This window comes from Orbilia oligospora (genome assembly GCF_000225545.1).
Source record: "Orbilia oligospora ATCC 24927 unplaced genomic scaffold scaffold00043, whole genome shotgun sequence".
Classification (NCBI taxonomy): domain Eukaryota; kingdom Fungi; phylum Ascomycota; class Orbiliomycetes; order Orbiliales; family Orbiliaceae; genus Orbilia; species Orbilia oligospora.
Window position 1 is genome coordinate 1,460,284 of NW_011645600.1, and position 16,113 is coordinate 1,476,396.

General features: G+C 46.8%; 2 protein-coding genes across 2 annotated transcripts; one reads left to right on the top strand and one right to left on the bottom strand.

Annotated features, from left to right (window-relative positions):
• Window positions 1-354: 354 nt before the first annotated feature.
• Window positions 355-1,158, bottom strand: AOL_s00043g439 (uncharacterized protein; the record flags this gene model as incomplete). Its single annotated transcript, XM_011120925.1, has 4 exons — window positions 355-423; window positions 484-862; window positions 930-1,049; window positions 1,139-1,158. 4 exons carry the CDS (start codon window positions 1,156-1,158, stop codon window positions 355-357), a joined length of 588 nt encoding a protein of 195 aa, XP_011119227.1.
• Window positions 1,159-7,810: 6,652 nt separating this feature from the next.
• AOL_s00043g440 (uncharacterized protein) lies at window positions 7,811-15,599 on the top strand (the record flags this gene model as incomplete). The annotated part of the gene is made up of 6 exons (XM_011120926.1): window positions 7,811-8,446; window positions 8,511-10,859; window positions 10,925-14,394; window positions 14,480-15,161; window positions 15,239-15,375; window positions 15,437-15,599. The coding sequence occupies 6 exons, from the start codon at window positions 7,811-7,813 to the stop codon at window positions 15,597-15,599; spliced, it is 7,437 nt and encodes a 2,478-aa protein (XP_011119228.1).
• Window positions 15,600-16,113: the final 514 nt, after the last annotated feature.

A 16,113-nucleotide genomic window follows, 5' to 3' on the forward strand; every position in this document is an offset into this window, starting at 1 on the left:
ATAATATGGTAAAGCCGTTAGATGGTATACATTTAATTGCATACGAAAGGCTAGAAGAATCGAGCAAAGCGTTCTAAACACCACATGAGTAGTCCCCAATTCGCCTTTGAAGAAGAAAAATGAGGGAATAAAGAGAATTTGTAGTCAGTTAGCACCTTGACAGGCTCCCATGCATTTGTGTAGCTTCCCAATAGACCCAGTGACAGGCGGCTGCACATTTAAGATTCTGTCCCGCAATTGCGTTCGATCCTAGTGTACATAAGTCGGTATTGCGCTGTTTGAAATAGAAAAAGAGCATGCAGAATTATCATAAACATCGTTGTTCGTTAAAGGGCTAAGACCTCAAACAAGCGTTTATAACAAGACGCATTTGGACTTCCTCTTGTCCCCCTGCTTGGGAGGCTCCAAAGCTGCGACAATCGCCTAAAGAAGAGGTGTAAGTAGGAATGTTTCAAAAGTCAATTGGATCGGTGAATGACCTACCTCATCAAAGACATTCTTGAGGTTCTTTTGAGTGAGAGCTGAGCACTCGACATACTTGACAGCTTGCAAGTCTTTCGCCAACCTTTCACCGTCGGCTGTCTGAATGGGTTTCATCTTTTGGCGATTCAGCTTATCGATGACACCGGGGTCATCTCGCAAGTCGACCTGCGTACCAACGATCAAGCATGGGATTCCAGGACAATGGTGTCGGACTTCAGGAATCCATTTTTCCTTGACGTTCTCGAAGCTGGCCGGGGAAGTAACCGAGAAACAGACGAGAAAGACGTCGGTTTGGGGATACGACAAGGGTCTCAGGCGATCGTAATCCTCTTGTCCAGCAGTATCAAACAAGCCAAGTGTGTATGGCTCATCACCAATCCTATAACGACATTAGAAATGATAACGATAACGATAATGATAAGAGTTGCAATCAGCGAAGACCCTACATGACAGTGACAGCATAGTTGTCAAAGACGGTTGGAACGTATTCCGATGGGAACTTATTAGTGGTGTAGGAAATGAGCAGACAGGTCTTGCCAACAGCACCGTCACCGACGACGACACATCTACCAAAGGTAAGAAGCTTCTTGTTAGCTATCACGATAACGACTCCATTAACGATCAGGGGTTAAAGGGAAGGCCGGTTGGAGCTTACTTTATGGTCGCGACAACCATCGTTACCAAAAGGGTATAATAGACGTTGCTTTTTTCGTCAAGTGGTTCTATTGGAGAATTAGAAAGATATCAAAGTCAGACCTTTAGATGTCGAAAGGGTTCGATAACAACGAGGCTATCAAGGCGATGATAACGCGACAACGAAAAAAAAGATTCAAGGAATTCGCGTAAGGACAAGAGCTCTGGAAAGGTGTTGAAAGGTGAAAGGGGGGAGCCGCATGCAGCAACAATCAATGAGTGCAGGTGACCCTGCCTAGAAGAGAGAACGTTTGGAGGATGGAAGGTCAAGGGGTTATGATTGGGGGGGGCAGGTTCATTCAGGGTTCGAGTTGCGACTGGTTTGATAGAGACGTACATACTAAGCAAGCAGTATGTATGTAGGGAAGTACGTACTGATAGGTAGCTTTGTAAGGAGCTACTAAACGTGGACTGGGGCCCTGGAATTCCAAGAATAAGAACAGCTTCACGGGATAACGTCGGAGGAGATGTTGTCAATTCGGGAATGAACGATCTGGGGAGATGGAGATCGGGGGAAAGTTGGCAGCTAGACAGTCGTTCGGAGGAGGACGGTGGTTGGGCGAGGTTGGAGATGATCTGGAGGGAGGTGATGGTGATGATGGAGAGGGAGAGGGAAATTGGGGGTGGAAGTTTTTTGGGGAGAGCCGGATTGACTACATACGAGATTGGGAGAGGGCCAAACACCGAATTAAGCTCTCTCTCTTCTTCCTTCACAAATACCACCGCCAATACTCACTTACAGTACAGGACAGTACAGACAGACAGACAGACGCACCGCAGCACGGTCGGGCAAACGAAGGCAGGAAGGAAACAGCTGCCCGTCCTTGGAAACCTGAAACGTGAAGAAACCCAACGGCACAATTGTGTATGCACGGGCAGTATGAGCGATAAGAAGGAGAGGGCGAGCTAGTTCAGCTGCACTGCACCGGCCGCTGCTACTTACGTGAGTTATGTGCAAAAATGGCAGCAGGGCCAAGGGACCCAGAACTCGACACGGCTTCCCACGAATCGCTGGCTGTCGGTTATCTGTCCTGTCGAGGACTGGAAATATTAAATGTCCTTCGAATAAGGCAGAGTGCTAGCTTGTTTAAGCGCGGTGATGGCTGGAAATAGCAGTTCAGTGCGTACTTCGAGTACTTCAACCTCTCCAAGCACCACCACTCCGTCACTTCGGTCCAAAATAGCGTCGCAGCAAAGACGAAAAACAGGAGGTCCAAGAGAACCAAAAAGAGCTATCATGAGCCCGTTTTGCTATTTATCCACTTCGTCTACAGGCGGGTTTTGCGTAGGCGATCACCCGAACAAGTTAATGGGTCTTCGCTAGCTTCAACTTAACCATCCCATGTCCCGAGATCCTGTGTCTCGATACCTCAAGCTTCCGTCTCAAAGTTCTTTTTTTCGTCCCGCCTTGGACTGGTCCTATCCAGCCAAAACGGCGACAGCGCAACACTCCCGATGCTTCAGATATAGCCAGGGGTCGAAAGGTTCTCCTTTCCTCTGTCGACGGTGACAAAGTACATTCCAAAGTCGAGTTTGCATTTGACGACCATGGACATGAATTCATTACGTACACGTCTGTTTTTTCGAACGGTTCTTCGGTAAATATCACAGCACCCCGAATAACGACATATGACAGGCCGAGATTCGCAAAATTCCCGCAAGTGATATATACAAAAGAACTATTTTAAATAATTTAGTTCTTAGACCATTGCAACCAGATTGGCTTGCATGGCTGCCACTATTCTCCGTCCAAGCCACGGGAGTACGTCGACGAAGTAGATGCAATATGGGTATTTCGTCGCACAGCTTTGCCCGAAGAGGAGGTTAGCTTGCAATCTCAATATACTGGCGAAACCTTGCAGTGCGCCTGCAGCATCCGGCTCTGAGAGATCCTTTATACTTCGGATCATTTAACACTTGGTTACAACCTCCCGACTTTTGATTTAAAAGGGAAAAAAGGGTCGGGCCCATGCAGGCCTGCCGGGATCTGAAACGACATCATACGATATAAAGATCTTGATGCTTGTTTCTGAGAACCAATTTATTTTCAATGATCGATTATAATTATCGTAGCACTCGCTAACATGCGTCGACTATGACCATGTCATTATATGGCATACATGGCATATACCATATGGCGGACTGGGTAACTGGCTGCCCTACTAGCCATGCCTGTCACGCCGGTTGGTGTTGCTTGGCAACACATCTAGGCGGGCAGGCAAACAGGTCTGGCCACGACCTTCGTCGGTTCTGATCATTCGTTACCAACCAACAGCCAGGGTATCAGACGGAATCTCTGAAACGCGGACCGGGGCCATTCATGCATGGTCTTATATATTTCATTCGTAATTTTCCCTATTTATTGCAGCCACGTTGATATCTTTAGCCGAATAATCTACCAGATAGCCACATCTGAGATTATCATTGCAATCATGGGACTGGATAGCTATATCTAGGTAGGGGAAGGCAACAGTATCAATATAGCATGTATACATGGAAAATTGGGAAAATTGGGATTTACTGGATCCCTGTTGTCGCTAAGCGCTTTAATAAACTGGGAAAGGTATGCCCGATTTTTATATAATCCTAGGTTCGCCGTGGATTTCGTGATTAATTACAAAGTGCTCCGATTACAATCCCATGCTGGGAGGCATGGCAGGTGCGAGTTCAATCCCATGCTACTTTCTACACTTCAGAATAACAAATGTCTACTAAAATTGATACAGAAAAGACAAAAATCTTCAGTATATCCAACTTATTCAATCTTGTTCGTTTTGGTCGGATATCTTGGTTTTATCCAGGGCTAGAGTATTATTTCATATGATCATATGGGAAAACAATATGTCGACCCAAAAGTATTTGGAGCTTCAGCTTGATCAATTGAAGCATGATATCATAGCTGGCTATTATATCTAAATGGAGCCAATATAACCCTAACTTCAAATTCAAATTAATTGATGTCTGACACTATAAAAAGCATATCAAAAAGTAGTTCAGAACCTATCCTTAAAAATCGTGATGATTCACTGAAGAAATATAGTTCCCAAGTGAGTGCTGACTAATCTCACAAATGCAACGCTATCATGTGTTGCTGGCAAGCTGATGCCAGATTTCTGGGGACCGGTTGTGGCTGAGATATAGTAAAGCTTGAAAGGGAGACTATTCTAGAGCTATTCCCGCAATTTATGAAGCGATTAAACCAGGCCTAAGTCGGCAACCAGACTTTGTAGGCCGTGCATGTTAAGATGTTATTTTTAAGTGCTCCGGGAACCGGCCCCCCCCAAGCTTTAGTCTCAAGATTTCTTAATTGAACTTGTCGAGGAAGACTTAAGTTTCGTAATACTCCTTGAAGATACTTCCTTTTGTGATAGATATAATGGCACTTTGCATGACCCCAACCGACCGCTATATAACCTCAAAATGCCAGCTACACTTCAGGTCTATTAATTATACCCTGGTACAAACTAATCGTTGGCTGATACTAACACCGAAATAATGCATGGGTTTGTATCTTCCTAGAAAGCTCCGGCTTTTGAGTAAACTATGTAGCAGGAAGGCCAGGGCCTGAGAGGATTTTATTCATTACAGCCATATGGGTACTTTCGAAGCTCGGGATTATACCTTGACATTAATTTCGATGATTATCAAAAATTGACCCTAGGCCCTCCGGTTAGCGTGCGAGCGAGAATGGTATATAAATACTAGAGTTCGAGTTAAACCTAGTGAGAGATACATATACAAGCGTCCGGAAACCCACACGAGTTTAAGACCGAAGTTGCGTTTTGGATCCCTTAGTCTGCTTGTTGATATGATACTGGAAAATCAATGTTAGCTCTAGTATCTGAGGGTAATAGGGGTGTGTCGAAACGTTTTAATACAAGACTCGCATAACGAACTGTAAAATATATCTTGGGGTGCAGTTTTGGTTTCTCTTCACATAAAACTGTCCCGGGAGCCGACAGAAGGGAAGACGCTTTCAGGTCTAGGTATGCACGAGACTATTAAGAGAAGGGGAAAGAAAGGACACTTTTGCTGCACTATATCTCAGAGATTGTAATATCGCATCTAAAATGTGTAACAGAATTTACTTGCACAGAGCCTCGACCCGCATACATCCTCAATATAATATATATAACATTATTATGTTGCCAGTAATGGGAGCAATAATATAACCACGTAGGTACCTAGTCACTCTATATTTTCACCTCAGCTAACAACTTTTTTTTTTCAATAAAATACATATATTCCGAATTCCATCTAGAAGTTTCTAGAATTGTATCGACATCGCCACTAAGGACCGTCTTTTTCAGTTAATTTTGTCATGCGAGAGTCTGGACCTGAGACTGACATATGTAAATATTTAGGATGTATGTCAGTGTTGTTAGTGTTGTATAATTTTAGGCTGTATTAGGCTAGAACGACAGGGGTTATGACACTGTCGATGTTGTGCCAGTTCCCGATCCCGAGTTGATGCACGCTAAAACATCGAAAAGTCATGGTCGAAAAGTTTTCCTGACGTCGTCTTCGATTTACATAATTCAAGTCCGATCGATCTTGCGCTCGCCTGGGCTGGGGTTGGAGTCCCACCCGCTCCTGCTTCCAGTAGCTCCCACCTACATACACGGTACACTTGCATGCGCTGTACAAGCCCTCCTGAAGGTCGAAATTTTCCGGGGAGCTTTCCTGGAGTCTAAATTTTTATTTATTTTTTTGAAAGACGGAACAGAAAGGGTTCAACAGGGGCAGACTGGATTTATATCTAACTGGCTTCAATCGAGAGATCGGGGTTCGGAGCCACCTGAAAGATTTCTTGCAGCCCGTACCGTGACAAACCAGATACACCAAAGGGACTACTATTATGGTCCTTGATATGCAGAGTCGTTGGGCTCGCTGCAGGCGACGTCATTGCAATAACAGGGCACCCGACACATGTCCAATAGCATTGCGGCACCGGCAACGTCAATGGCTAGGATTCAGATGCTAATAGGCTTTTGCATCCGTTGGAAGTCTAATATTTCCTATGATGAATAATGGATTCCCAGTGGCAGATATGTGATCAGAGGAGACCACGATACCTCCAAAAATAAGGGTTTTCCGAAGCCAACTGGGACCTGCGTCCCACCTGCTGTTCCTTGAAACTCCCCCGCCAAGTTTGAAGTTCGTGAGAAAGAACAAGCAGGAGAAAGGAACAGAACAGAACAGGATTTAGGGTAGCCAGGACCGGACTGAACATGTGCAGCATGCAAAAACCCGCACGGATGCCTCCCTGTCTAAAAAATCCGTGACCCGTCTACACTTTGCAGTTCCGTCTCGCTAGCTACGAAGGGCCGTTCGTTTTTGCATTTCCCCTTTGATTATAACTTTCAATCTCTCAAAACCTTCAGGCAAAATTCTGTCATAGTCCTGAGCCTCGGCCGACATCTTTCATTTCTTCCCCGGCGAGTCCTGGCTTAGACTTCGAGGACGACTAAAGTTATTTTGAAGTTAACGTTGTCAACTCTAATAATCGCTTCTGTGCTTAGCTCTTCCACGGCGATTCTTAATTCTCACTATTGAAGGAGGAACCCTAATTGATTTCAGTTTCTTCGAGACTTTCAATCTTACATTCGTAATCAGCTTCTTATTCCTGCACGGCGAGTTCGGAAAATCAGTTTGCCCGTATTATACATCACTCTTCCTCGCTCTTTCCTACGTTCGATCTTCCAGGTTAACATTTCTTTAATTCCGCGACTCATACCACCGGGCGATTATTTTTTGCCGTTCCGACAGGTGGTTAAAATCTGGGCTGATAAAATACCTAGGGGATTGTAAGTCCACGAGGCACATTTTTTTTATATAGACATCTTCAAGCTTTACCGTTTAAAAACAGGTACTTACTTAAGTAGCTACCGTAAATCCATCATATGGTTCCCCTCAAACCATCCTGAATCCGGTTATCGCAGCAGGCGATCCAGCGGGGGCCGCCAGGTTTCCGCCAGGTTTCCGCCAGGTTGCTTTACTTAAAACAGGGCTAACGGTCTCTTATTGTACCAGCATTATAACACTGCGGCGGGACAGCGAAATCCATCCAATCTTTGCACGGATAGTTGCTTCCAAGGTTGTCAATAGTGCTGCAGAAGTGGGACCCGCAATTCTTTCTTCCTAGATTCGGTCATGCGCTGATGAACATCTCCGCCACATCTTTTACCGACGTCCTTCCCAACAGATACTATACTTCATCGATTAATTCAAGCCCTCGAGGTCGTATTCTGCATTCAAAGACGACCCTATCGCTTGTGCAGGTCTTTGCGGCGCTCGACGACAAGAACAACACATAGTATACTGCACCGCAGTTGCAACTGAAACCGGTGATACGATCCTCAGTCCGACGCAGGTGCCACTGCAGTTCCGCAGGAAACAGGGCGAAGCAGCTATAACCAGGCCGGGATTTTGCTTGAGGATTTCGTTTTGGTTGCGGAGTGAGGCCTACTCCAATTGTATTGGTGACGGCGTAGGCAGTCTCAACTCAACTCGACTTAGCACAAGCTGATAACCTTTGCCCTAGCTAGCTATCTCTAGCGACGGCGATAGGTTATAATCATCTTTTCTTCCAACACTGGCGTCCTTGCGCAAGTTCTTCAGTTCGCTCTTCACTATGTCCTCGCCGACAAAACTGAATCAACAGCAGAATACAAGTTCAAGTTCATCAGCTCCAGTTCACCATCCTTCGTCCGCCCCGCGTGGGTCATACGGTGGCGGTAGGGATTCTCGTTCCAGAGGGAAATCTCCCCACCAGACAAGGCATTCTTCCCAATCGTCATCCACCTTAACTTCGCCACAATGTGCTCCTAGCACGTCGTTATCATCGACAGACTCTCCTTCAATTCTACCACACTCGTTAGCTGGGTTGACACTGGGCCCGTCATCTGGTGGCCCCCTTCAATTGGTTTCAATACCGCCTATTTCTAGGTCCGGTTCCGGGTCCGAGAGTAGTCATGACTCCCATCCACAGTTCTTTAGTACACCGCCATCTGCCAGTCCCGTTTCACGCATAGGGCCGAATCCCTTGGGATCTAGAATGTACAGCAATCTGAACGCAAGAATGCCGAATATCGAGGAGAAAGGTAGTCCACTAGACACGGATCACCAGATAAATGGTGTAGGGAACGATATGGTTGCTACAGTCAGATTTGGGAAAACTTCCAATGATTCAATATCCATCAACTCGGCGGCAATGACCGAAACGACTAGTGGAGATGGATATACGAATCTAAATCTAATGTATTCGATTGTGAGTTGGGGCGTACAAATTGGGAGTGGTAATAGTGGAATTAGCTGACCTAATGTTAATTTAGAACTATATGCATGTCTACAGAGCGCAGTCAAAATCAACTTCAGCCCCGATGCTCCTGAAAACGGCAGACGCTAACAATGTCGACTCACTGACTCGGCTGAGATGGGAATGGAAGCTATTTTCTGGCTCAAATGCGGAACCTGGGTCTCTTAATACCATTTTACAACATTCTGTTCCAGGAAGTTCAGTCGCTTCGCCATCTCCTCATTCACAGCGAGGGGTACTACTGCCATCACACTCGAGTTCATCTAATTACTCGCTATCGAACCTCTCAAGTCACCCGAATATCGCTAGCCCAATGTTAATGGATTATTTCCCGGACGGTGCTATCAGTTTAGTTTATGATGATCAACGGGGATATCAAACAGCAAAGGAATGGTTTTTACCCGAAAGGAAGGTAATGGAAGAAGATCCTAATCTTCAACCGCTAGATACGCCGTACGAGACACCTTTAATGGAACCAGTAGCTAGAGGGTCGAGGACATCTTCGATAGCAACGATAACTGCACCATCACCTCCCCCTCCACCGTCGAATAGAGCGCCGACGCCAAAGCCCAGGACCCAGAACGACTTGATTGGTATCTTAAACGTTGTTTATGATATCGTGAATGTATTGGGCGTAATACACTCACTAGGAATTATTCATAACAATGTGAACCCTTATACAATACTAGTAACTCCGGGGACCCCGCCGAAGGGTTACCTGTTCGGTTGGCACCTCGCGACTCGCCACGGCCGGGACGAGGTCACACATGACCATACGGGAACAATAATTGCCTTACGGGATAATCCGAGTCCGCTACAGTATATCGCTCCAGAGTGTACAGGTCGGATGAACCGGGTAGTCGATTACCGAGCCGATTTCTACTCGTTAGGTATCACCATGTATGAACTCTGCGTTGGATTTCTACCTTTCAGAGCAGTTGAGCCCTTAGAGCTTATCCATCAGCATATTGCGAAGCCGCCAGCCGCACCATCAGAAGCCAACCAATCGATACCAATTACTGTTTCAAAAGTCATCCTCAAACTCCTAGAGAAAAATGTTGAGGATCGGTATCAGACCGCGAGTGGCCTGCAGGCGGATCTAGAAGTACTGATAAAACGACTAAACGAGGGCCTCGGCCTGGATGATTATATAATAGGAGAAGCGGATGCAAATAGTCAATTTTCGGTTACGGATAAGTTGTATGGCCGAGAAAATGTACTGAAGTCACTTCAGGATTCGTACACAGCCGTAAAAGAGAAGCGGTCGAGCGCCTTGGTATTGATCGGGGGAAGTAGCGGAACCGGTAAGAGCAGGTTGGTTCAGGAGGTTCAGAAAACTGTTGTCAAAAACAAGGGATACTTTACTAGTGGGAAATTTGAACAATACAAGCGGAACACGACCTTCTTCAGTCTGATACAAACTCTCCAAGATCTAGTCCGACAAGTGCTTTCCGAGAGTATACAGAATCTCGAAAAGTGGAGGGTGGATGCAATCCGAGCGCTTGACGGGGAGTCTTTGGTATTGCTCGAGGTGATCCCAGAGATGAAATTGCTACTGGGTCCGGACTATAAACCAGACGTACTCGCAGCGTTGGGACCATCTGAGCGAGAACAACGATTCCGGACAGTCTTTGTGAGGTTCCTGTCGATATTTGCGAGGCACAGCTTGGTCGTTTTCCTAGACGATTTGCAATGGTGCTCGAGTACGGAGTTCAACTTGATAGCCAATATTGCGGCGCAAGCAAATTCAAATGGGCAGGGGCAGAGTATCCTTATAGTTGGTGCATATCGAAACAACGAAGTAACAGCCGACCATCCGCTCTACGCTATGGTTGACAGAGTAAGGAAGCATGGGGTACCGGTCAACGACTTGGAAATCGCGGATCTTGATATTGAGAGTGTTGGGAAGATTGTGGCAGATACATTTCATCGACCTTTCCCGCCTATACTAACCGACCTAGAGGTGTACGAGACGGAGGAATCCGGGGAACACGCCTCACAGCATACCGCCCGACCGCATGACGCTGAACTACGAACGCTAACAGAGCTAGTTTTTGCAAAAACTCACGGAAATGCGTTCTTTGTTACTCAACTACTGAAGAGTCTTCACCGCGGTGGCCACATCTGGTTTGATTTCAACGAACGAATATGGAGGTTTTCGCTGTCAACTATCGAAACGGATGAGCTACCCGACGGAGTCGTTGACCTTCTTGTGAAGCAAATGATGAGTCTAGGCGAAGAAACAAGGGAAATAATGACGGTTGCTGCTTGTCTGGGCCATGGGAAGATCTCGATCGAAACGCTGTCAATTGCATGCGGGAAGACCTTGGAACAGGCGGAGGAATCGCTATGGGGTGCTCTCGACGTAAGTTGGACGACTGATGATAACGTGATAATACGTGGCAAATGGCTGACATGACCGCACCTCAGGCCGGATTGATGTTGCCTATGAACACACAATACCACGCGGGCTTAACACATGAAGTTACTTCTCAACCTGAAGGTGGAGGAATAACACCTTATATGGCTAATCGGTACCCTGCTGTACCCGCCGACCTAACACAGGCCGTCACATATCGCTTCCTCCACGACCGAGTACAACAAGCGGCTTATTCCCTTATCCCAGAAGATCAGCTGCAACAGGTCCACAGAACTATCGGAACCAGGCTCTTTGCTAATACCAGTACCGACAAAATGGACCTCATGATTTATGAGATAACGAATCATCTGAATTATTGGCAGGGTCCGTTAACTCGGGAGGAGTCTCGCAAGCTGATTACTCTCAACTTCGAGGCAGGGAAACGAGCATTGCAAACTACCGCTTTCAACACCGCGCTAAACTACTTCAACCAAGCCAGGAAACTCCTTGACGAAGGAAATGAAGACGAGGATAACTATATGGAGGACGCCTTGGGAGTTATCAGGAAGGTGAACGTCGGTGAGCTGCGACTCAATGTTACAATGTCGTTGGCCGAAGCTCAATTCGCGGAATCGGACTATGAGGCTGCTATCCAGACGATACAGAAGTTGCTAGATGACTGTACTCTCTCCGTGAACAAAAGTCGATGCCTTTTGCTCAAAATGAAATATCTTATGGCGATGGGAAGACTGCAGGATACCACTGCTGCGGGACTATCTGCATTGTCGCTGCTAGGATATTACATCCCTGAGGATGATGCAAGCTGCAAGAAACATGCAGCGGCGCTGCGCACTTCCTGTGAACTTGATTCTATCGACCTTTCACAAGTCAAAGTGATGGAAAACCGAAAGCACAGTATCGCTGATATTCTTTTACACGAAATCTGCGCCGGGGTCCTCCTTCCGATATATATGTCGCGGCCGGAATTGTTACCGTCGATCTGCCTAACATCCTTCCGCGCAACCCTTAAGTCAGGCGTTTGCATTGAGAGTGCATATCCGATGGTTATGCTTGCGGTCATGATCAGTGGGGAGGGTGGGGAGCATAATTTGGCGCTCTCTTGGAAATTAGGGCATATGGCAGTGACTCTGGTGGAGAAGGAGATGCACCATGTTACTCCTACCAACGCCCCCGCCATCTTCCAGGTCTTCGCAGGACACATTGCTTGTTTTCATAGAGGGATGAGCGACGTTCTCAAATACGAGCACCTAGCCCTAGTCACAGCACAAGCCATCTTTGAAGTAGACTATCAGGGCTTTGCGTCTGCAGAAATCCCCGCCTTTTCAATGCTTTCTGGGGAAAGATTGGAATCAGTTGCTCAGAAAATGAACACGAACAGGGCTTCAACTGTCCGACAAAACTACCGACTAGGCGAATGGTGGCTCCGAATGCCGTATCAAGTTCTTCTCAACCTCCGAGGACTTGGGAACCCCAACCCAGCTAAGTTGGAAGGCGTCGAAATGACACAAGATGATCTCAACTCCCTAATGTGCAGTGAGAGCGTCAGCCATCTATACGTTCTAAATCTCTACAGACTTATCCTCGCGGTCTTTTTTGGCGACATGGATGCGGCGTACGAGAGTGTCATGAAAGGCACAAGGCCCCAGTCTGTCTTTATGATTTCGTCGATATACCTCTCTTGGTCGCATTTCTATGGTGGGTTTGCCCTTATCGACCGACTGGACAAGCTAATGCCAGATGAGATTAAGTATCTTCATGATACTGTGAAACAACTAAAGGATTGGTCGTTATATGCTAAGGAAACTTTCCTTCATAAATACCTCGCACTTGAGGCAGAGCTTCACAAAGATACCGAAAGTACGCTCACAACATTGGATCGGTTTGAGGAAGCTATCCAACTTGCGAATCAATCGCAGTTTTACCACGAAGCAGCCTTGATAAATGAGAGATGCGCAATATGGCTCTCGAAACTAGGCACGAAGCGCTGGCTGTTTTACCTGAGGGAAGCCTACAAGCTGTATTCGTGGTGGGGGGCTAATGCTAAGCTGCAAGCTTTGAGAAATGCCTACAGCGAAGAACTAGGCATGAAATTTAGGCATGCAATGCCTCCCAGCCGTTACAGTGATGCCGATCTCCCAGTTTCTGCCGTCCGCCCTGGTTTGTCGAGGAATACAAGCGAAAGCGCGATGCAGGCACCGCATCAACTCCAGGCTGGATTTGCAAATATTTCCCCCAGAGCTTCCAAGAATGTCATTCAAGACGACGATGAATCCCATGTTTCACGGTCGTCCAATATTGAGCCATTCGCGGAATCGGAGTTGGACTACAAAACCTTTATGAAGGCATCATTGTACATCAGTGAAGGCGTCCAGATGGATGAGGTTGTCGTAAAGCTCATGAAAAGCGTCCTACAGACTGCCGGGGCGGATTATGGAGTTTTGATACTAGAAGAGGATGGTGATCTTTATGCTGAAACGATTCTCTTCATGGAGAAGGTTACAATTCTTGATCACCAACCCCTAAACGCTCGCCCAGATCTTGTCCCTCTTTCGATCGCATCGATCGTTTGGAAACTCGGCGAACCAATTGTCCGAAATGGCCACGATGAGAAATTCGACGGGACATATGGTCGAGACGCATATTTCTCCACAAAACACCCCAAGTCTGTTCTCTGCATGCCGATCCAGAACCAGATAAAAACCATGGGCGTTCTTTACCTCGAGAACAAGCATGTGAACCACGCGTTTACTTCGCAGAGATTGGAATTGCTGAATCTCCTCTGCACACAAGCCGCTGTAACAATAGACAAGGCACGGCTTTACCGGGCAATGGAGTTGGCAAAGAAGGCGGCAGAGGAAGCTACGGAAGAAAAGTCGTCTTTCCTGGCCAACATGTCCCATGAAATCAGAACTCCGTTCAATGCTCTCCTTTCCTACGCAATTTTCCTTTTAGATACCACTCTAACTGACCAGCAGCGCGAGTATGTGGAAACAATTCGTAACTCGGCTGTCCTAACGTTGAAGATTATTGATGGAATCCTGGACTTCTCCAAGATGGAGCATGGGCCCGTGGACCTCCAAAAATCACCTTTTTCGTTGCGAGACTGCATAGAGAGCGCTTTACAGCTCATTGCGGAACCGGCTGCCACAAAAGACCTTGAGCTTGTGTTCGAGAACAAGTGCCCTACGGTTGAGGTCGTCCTCGGGGACGTTACAAGGTTCCGGCAAATCATTATCAACCTTGTTGGGAATGCAGTGAAGTTTACCGAAAAAGGCCACATTCTTGTGACGGCATGGGTCGAGCACCTGAACCAGGCAACCAGTAACCAAGACGATGATGGAAAGGTTCGGATAAACGTGACAGTCAACGATACCGGCATCGGAATTCCATTGAAAGCCAGGGAAAAACTTTTTCGGGCATTCTCGCAGGTGGATTCCTCGACACGGCGGCTTTATGGTGGGTCGGGACTGGGGCTGGCGATTTCGAAGAAATTGGCTCAGTCAATGGGTGGAGACATTGTGTAAGTGCGCCTTGGAATGATTCCAACACGCGGATTTGGTTAGTGTTATCTTTTTGCATCGATGCTAATTGGTCTCCTTCTACAGCTTGGAAAGCGTGGAAGGGCAAGGGTCCACATTCCACCTTACAATTTTAGCCCCCATCGGAATCAAGGAGCCTCAGTTGGACAAACGATTGGTGGGCAAAAAGGTACTCATTGCCGATCCCCATGAGCTGTCCTCCAAGACCCTTGAGAAGGAGCTTTCCCGAGAAGGCCTGGTGATTACCCGAACCGACACGGTTATCTCAACAATGACGGCCATACGGAGCGGAGGAATCCGGGTCGCGATCATCGACTTTTCGCTGGACGAGAGCTTGCGCATTGCGGCCAGCATCAGTAAAATCGATCCTTCGGTTAAGATTATACTGCAAGCGCGGTTCGGGACAACGGTGCCGGCTCTAGATCAACATAAAAATGTGACCGCCTCGATTGTGCGGCCGGCCCCGCGCCAGCGGTATATCCAGAATATTCAAGAAGCGCTAGACCCAAGGAAGCGAGAGCCAATCAAAGTCGAAGACCCGGAGCAGGAGATGATCCGATCTTTGGGGAGTAGACACCCGCTGCATATCCTGCTCGCCGAAGACAATCCGTTGAATACGAGGGTGGCTTTGCAACATCTAAAGCGCATGGGGTACACTGCGGCACATGCGAAGGATGGGATTGAAGTCCTTGAGATGGTGGAGGTCGCGGCTAGTGAGAACAACCAGTATGATGTCATATTAATGGATGTAGGTGTTTTATTCCCTAGCCGTATGCGCCAGGTGTGAGTCGGTCGGTCGGTTGTTGTTGACATTGTTGGATTTAGGTTCAAATGCCTCGCAGCGACGGTATCGAAACCAGTAGAGAATTAATGAAGCGATATCCGGATTCGCAGAGACCTACGATCATTGCATTGACTGCGAATGCTACTCCCAGTGATCGTGAGAAGTGTTTGCAGGCTGGGTACGTTCGGAGTCGTCTATCATTTGCAATTACACCGATTTTGACTAACAATAATGTTTAGAATGTTGAGTCATATAGCTAAACCGATAAAGCCGGATGATTTGGCGGCAGCACTGATGTCGACGAAGCCGATGGTTCGATCCAGAGGCGGAAGTCTAGGTAGTCCTTCTGTAAGTGATGCAGGAAGTGGTCGACAGGATCAGGAGGTAACGAAGGGCTTTTAATACCCACCTAAGTTTCATCGGAACACCCGATGAGACTCAGTAAGCGAAAGGGTGCTCGATAATGCCTTAAGCCTTCCCACATGTTTATGGGCTCTAACTGCTTCCTTCTTTTCTTCTTGGCTTTTTGTCTTTCCCATTCGTGTTCATTGCTGTTGATTGTTTTGTTTCCCAAATTTCAATCGTTTCGTCTCCTTCTGTCCTCGGGTTCTTATAGGTTCTTTTTCGGTATCATAAAAAATTTTCCTACATTAAAATAGCAATACCCCATTTCTTTTTATGGCGTTTGGGAGCAGTCACGGTCTTGTTTTGGTTTAACGTTTTATTTGGTTGTACGGTTGCCGGTCTGCATAAACGGGTTTCCTCGTTTCTGTTATTAGTTAAATATTTCTTTTATTGTTCCTGCTTTTCTGCATACAGAGACCCTTCTAAAGCGCTAGAGATCTCGGATATGTATATACCCAGGTTCTCGCTTTTTGTTTCATGCTAGATTACAACGATATTCACATGTACCTAG